At 36.8% G+C, this 6000-nt stretch overlaps 1 protein-coding gene across 1 annotated transcript in view; it reads right to left on the bottom strand.

Moving 5' to 3' along the window:
- Window positions 1–3291: 3291 nt before the first annotated feature.
- PLCXD3 (phosphatidylinositol specific phospholipase C X domain containing 3) overlaps window positions 3292–6000 on the bottom strand; it is a 186189-nt gene continuing 183480 nt past the window's right edge. The window contains exon 3 of the mRNA XM_007961480.3: window positions 3292–3854. Within this exon, the coding sequence (XP_007959671.1) occupies window positions 3701–3854 (154 nt within the window). The 3' untranslated portion in view covers window positions 3292–3700. The remainder of the gene's footprint in view (window positions 3855–6000) is intronic.

The following is a 6000-nucleotide window of genomic DNA, read 5'->3' as shown; positions in this document are numbered from 1 at the left end:
TCTCCTCTTAAATATTTAAATATTTGAATTATGTTTATATCTACTAATGTAGGAGATACTGATTTTAAGAGTTGAAACAACAATAGAATCAGATTGATTCAAGTGCAGTTTCAACTTGAATAATAAGTGTACGTGTGTGAAATGTGCATTCTGTGTGTGTGTGTGTGTAATGTGTGTATGTGCACATACGGGTGTATACATGGCAAACATTTTATACTCTAATACATTCACTGTTAGGTGGCACTCCATGAAAAGTAAGTTTTCCCAGTATGGCTGAAAGTAAATATTGAGGTCATCATATAGAATATCCTAAGGCTTTTAAAAGCTGCCTCCTCATTCTCTGCATTTACATGATTGTGTGGCAAATAGGGAGACATAAATGATACTGGCAGAAGAAAAATTTACTATATTAGTCCTTGAAAATTACAGACAGGAAAGGAAAGCAAACTTAAAAATGATCTCTTTGCATATTTTCTCTCATCGCACCCACTTCTTTGATTTCCTGCTGTAGATTGGGTAAAAGTTAGATTGTATTTGTTTGGTTGTTTTGTCTTGTTTTTTTGCCTTGCAGGACTTGTGAAATAGTCTTAAGAAACAAACAAAACAAAAAATGCACCAAGATGTATCTACCGCCATCTTGGGGACCATGTATAGCGCTTGTGCTACAAGCTCTCTGAAAAGACAGTGCTCAGCTAAGACAAAGGTGCATAGGCTGAGGGTAAGCTTCGATTGCATATCACCATTTTTCACTTTTGGAAGGCCTACAGTCTGCTTCCCCAGTGTGCTCCAGGGCAGGGCTAATGGATAGAAGACAGTCAAAGCCACCTTCTCTCCATTCCCATTTCCAAGGACTCCCTTTTAGTAAACTCCCCCTCTTGCTAGAGGATCCATGACTCCCTGCTACCTCTTCCCTCCTTTATAAATTAAGGCAAGTCCATTTACTCTCAGCGCCTGCTACATAGGCACTGTATGTCCACACGGAAATCATAGCATTGGCTTGAAAGTGCCTTTTGTCTAACAAGGTTTCTGGGTGCATATCATTAGCAGCAGTACAAACCTTTCCCTAGTTAAAAAACCGCACAATTATTCAAAAGCTTCATCATGTTTGTTTTTTTCCAGCACCCAGTTGACAAATAGGACAAAGTTAATTCTAAGCAAACACTATGAGAAAGTATCTAGGTTCAAGAAAATACAACATAGTTACCTCTATATTTTATTCATTAATATGATGAAAAATCTGTTTTCTATTATATTTATAACATTAAATTAGTGTGTCATTGCAAGTATGCTTGGCTAAAGATCCTCCTGAAGGATAAATGAATAGCCAATTAGAGAGAAAGTCTGTCCCAAAACCAAATGTACGGGACATACATTTCAATAATCCTAATCATTTTAAAAGGATTCATATACATTTTCACATAATAAAACTACAAGGGAAGGGAAAATGGAAAGAAGAAAGGAAATATATTTTAAAAATAATTAAGTCCTACGCTAGAATTCTTTTACAAAAATACTTTAATGTGATCATCGACTCTACTCTCAAAGGTTTTATTACTCTTTTTCACACATGATTAAGGGTTTCAGTCTTAAAATTAAATTATTTAATATTATCAATGTTTTCATTTGAAAAGAAGAATTGTACTGTGTCTGTCCATATCTATGTGTGTTTGTGTATGTTTGAATCTGTATGCTTGCACAGGAGTGGGCATATGTTTGTATATTGTGTATGGCAAGATATATACACACAACCCAAATGTACACACACATTTTGTGTGTACATGTATGTTATTTGGTATACCACAGGTACATACACACTCCTTAAAAACATTCTCCTCAGTATAAACAATTCCTTTCCCTCCCTTTAATTGCTAGTAAGTACTATTTTCTGATCATGAGTATTTATAATCTTGAAAACAACTCTTGATTATTTATGATCTTGACATATATAGTTTTGAATTCAACTCCCTTATCTAAGTCTAAGAGATTAAGCCATATATCCTACATTTAAGTTCATTAAAAGCTGAGGGCATGCTTTTATTTCTCTATGACCCTACTTTTCATGGACTGTATTATCCTAGGAACTATTGAGGTGTGATTATTTCTAAACATGAAAATAAAATAATTCATAATTGTAAGAATTTCATCAAATTTTATAATTTTTGTAAACACCTCACAATATTCCTGTGAATTACATAGCCAAGGATTATTGTGCCCTTACTAAGTTTGTTTTTTTTTTTTTACTTTTTAGAGTTGTCAAATATCACAGAGACTCCAAGGAGGAAGTAATGCTCAAGCTATGTCATTGTTCTTCCCTGTTGACCCTGACTATTAAATATTAGGTTGCAGAAACTTTGTATGAAACTTTTGCCTCTGCCTTAATCTCATCCTTCAGACAGGATGAAACTCAGAAGTGAGGAGTCAGTGCCAATTTTAAACAAGTCCACTCAGATCTCATAAATTTCAAGAGTTTTCTAAAGATATTTCACAGATCCCTGTGATTTCATGGACATAATTTCAAAAACATTGCTCTAACTCCTTCTGTCAGCCTTCCTCTTTCCTTCAAGTTGAAAACTTGAAGTTTCTTGAAAAATCTTCCTTAAAATATGGAATTTAGAATTAAATATTTGAAAATCCCAAATTGGCAGGAAAGCTTGCAGTCTTTTTTTTTTCTTCCTCCTTCCCTTCCTTCCTTCCTCCCTTTCTCCTTTCCTCCCTTCTTCCCTTCTTCCTTTCCTCCCTCCCTCCCTCCCTCCTTCCCTCCCTCCCTCCCTCCCTCCCTTCTTTCCTTCCTCCCTTCTTTCTTTCCTTCCTTCTCTTTTTTTCCTTTCATCAAGAGCATCATTAAGAAGGCCTTTTAAAGAGTTCTTTTCAGAGTTTTCAATTTTAACACAGTTGTACCTTACCGTGTACTGGGTACTTGCAGGGAAATATTATTTAAGAGATTGCCAAATTAAAATGCCATCCATCTCTTTCACCCCTCAATCATCATTCCCTCTGAAGTTGGCATTCACAGTTCTCCAAAAATATTTTTATCCTATATTTATAGCTGCCTTAAATAGAAATACTGTGAAACACTATTATTTTCATATAACAAAAATCACTGATTATGACCTTCAATATTACTGATGCATGGAAACTGATTTGATGCAGACTTTCTATGACCAAAAGTTAGCTATGATCGCCCAACTGCAGATGACTATAGAGTATTATACCAAGTCCCACAAAACAAGTACGTTTTAAGATAACAATGTAATACACAAAATGTTGGGCATTCAATTGTTTTGATTTCCATATAGCATCTGATTAAAAAGAGTGAGCAAGAGAGGGAGCAGAAAGGTTACAGGATATAGACAGTGTAGGAGCTGTAGGATGGAAATAGAGAACCTAATCAAGTAAACACATGTAAGTTCTATGTTACAAAGACTAATTTTGAAAAACAAAGTTACTGGTCTTTTTTTTTTTTTTTTTCTTCCTAACACTAGAAGTAGATTTCACGCATCAAATGGGAAATGAAATATTTATAGTAATGAAGAGTATGATTGTAATCACTGAAGAAATCGTTTTTCCCCTTTTCCCACCCACTACCAGCCCTATTGCCTTCAGAGACTCAGTGAAATAGGAAGATCAAATTGTTTACAGATAATATGCCCTAATACAATGAGCCTTTCCATCTTAATCATGGAAACTCCAAGTAGTGCTATCAAGTGTTGGCTTCTCCTTCATCAAAGACATAGTTGAGCTTTATGACAGTGCTGATAAAGTCACCAAGTTCTACAAAATCGGCAGTGACAATATTGATGCCACTCTCTCCTGGCTTCTGTGTGCGGACCCACTGCATCATGGCAGGAAGAGCTCTGAGAAAGGAAACAAAAAGAAAAGTCACAGAAGGCAAGATATTATTTTTCAAGCTCTACAATTCTCAGTCTTCCCTTTAGTTTCTAGCTTATTAAAATAAATGTTTCACTTATAGGTACAGGAAGAGGAAAAGGCCACATGGACTCTGGGGGTTTCTTAACCTTTGCAGAAACTCTGTAAGAGAAATATTCATATTGGTTCGTATTGGAGTCCTCATCTCGGCAGATCCCAGATACTGTGATAGTTTATAATGACGTTTCCCTACTAAGAAAACAACATTGTTGCGTTTATATTCTGATTTTACATGGTGTTATCATAAACCCTGCAAAACTACGGAGTAGGGAGGTCAGAGATAAATACATGCACTTAGTAAACATTTATTATGAACCCACTATTATGAGGAAATGTGCTAAGATATTGTAAATAGACATAATAGTAAAATCCCCTGCCTTCAAAAAGTGTACAGTTTGGTGGTGGGTAAGCAGACAAGGAAGAAATTGTAGCACAATATAATCAGGGCTCATTTCTTCAAGCACATTTACTGGGCACCTATTAAGTTCCAGTCATCACTGTAGGCACCTGGAGGATTCAAGTAAACAAAACAGATAAAAATATCTTTCCCTGTGGAGCTTACATTCTCATAAGGAGAAACAGACAATAAACAAGAGTCATAAAAATGTGTAGTTTGATAGGAGGGAATAAGTGCTATAGAAATGGAGAAAAGAAAGGAAGATTAGGAATCTGCAGGTGGGGAGGAGTGATGCAGATTGCATTTTAAAATAGGGTGGCTTAGTATGCCTCAGTGATAAAAGGACATTTGTGCAAAGGTTTGAAGGTGACAAGGGAGTTAGTCATGTGGTTATCTAGGGAAAGCATCCCAGCTATTGCCATGGCACAAAAGGGGTAGCATGCTTAAGCTTAGAAAAAAGAAGAGAGTAATAAAAAATGAGGGTAATGAGGAAAAGGGGGCAGATTCTATAGGGTACATTAGGCCATTATAAATGTTTTGATATTTACTCTGAGTAAAATAGGGGCCTTTGATGTATCTTGAGCAGAGGAGCGGTGTGATTAGACTTTCACTGTAAGAGCTCATTCATCACCATGAGACCATAGTGGAGAGTCACCTAGCATAGCCTGGAAAATCAAGGAAAACCTTTCAGAAGGATGCTCTCTAAAATAAATATTGAAGGATTATGAAGATTTAGCTGGATAAAGGTGGGAATGGTAGATGGAGGATGATACAATACACTTTCAGGCAGAGGAAATACCATTTTTACATTCATTAACAGAATCATGGTGTGTGCTTAGGAGCAAGGGATACAGGCAGACAGATACAGGTGATGTTAATGATGATGTCCAGCTTCATCTGACAGCATATTGGAATGAGAACTACTATAACTTGGGCAGGGCAGGAAGGGAGGTTTCCATGACAAAAGGATAAATGAACAGGCCAGAGACCTGATAGTGTACTAACAAAGAAAGTTTGATGGAAATACACATGAACATTAAATTTCTGGATGAAATGGAGAGGGAGAGGGAGAGGGAGAGAAAAGGGAAAAAAGGGAAGAGAGTTTAAAAACCTAGAAGAAGTTGTATCAAAAAGGTAAGGTCGTTTTGAAAGATGTTAAAGAGAAAAAAACCCAGACAACAGAGGGCCTTGAGAAATATATAACAACTGAATTGGGAGGCTGAGCAAGATGGTGGAACAGAAGGCTCCACATCCCCCTGCAAGGACATAGTCCCACCTGCAAGGATACTAAGTTAACAACTATCTACATAGCAAAACAAAAACAAAAACAAAACAAAAACCACCTTCATAAGAACTACAAATAAGGTGAGTACCTATAGTACCTGGATTTAACTTTATATTGCTGAAAATACCACTGAAGACATAGAAAAAAAAGTCCTGAATCACTGTCACTATCCCTTTCAACCCCCACCAGCAATGGCCTGGTATGGAGAGCATCTCTGGGCTCTGGGGAAGGGAGAATACACTAATTGTGAGGTATTAAACTCAGTGCTGTCCTGCTAGAGCAGAAATGAAAACCAGACCTAACTCAGCTGATGCCCAGTCACACAGGGAATATTTAAACCAGGCCTAGCCAGAGAGGGAATTGCAGATCCCAGCAGTCAGAAACTGAGTGC

The sequence above is a fragment of the Chlorocebus sabaeus genome, chromosome 4, assembly GCF_047675955.1.
Source record: "Chlorocebus sabaeus isolate Y175 chromosome 4, mChlSab1.0.hap1, whole genome shotgun sequence".
In the NCBI taxonomy this organism is placed as follows: Eukaryota; Metazoa; Chordata; class Mammalia; order Primates; family Cercopithecidae; genus Chlorocebus; species Chlorocebus sabaeus.
The sequence above is the reverse complement of the archived record's forward strand: the minus strand, read 5'-3'. Positions and strand labels throughout refer to the sequence as shown.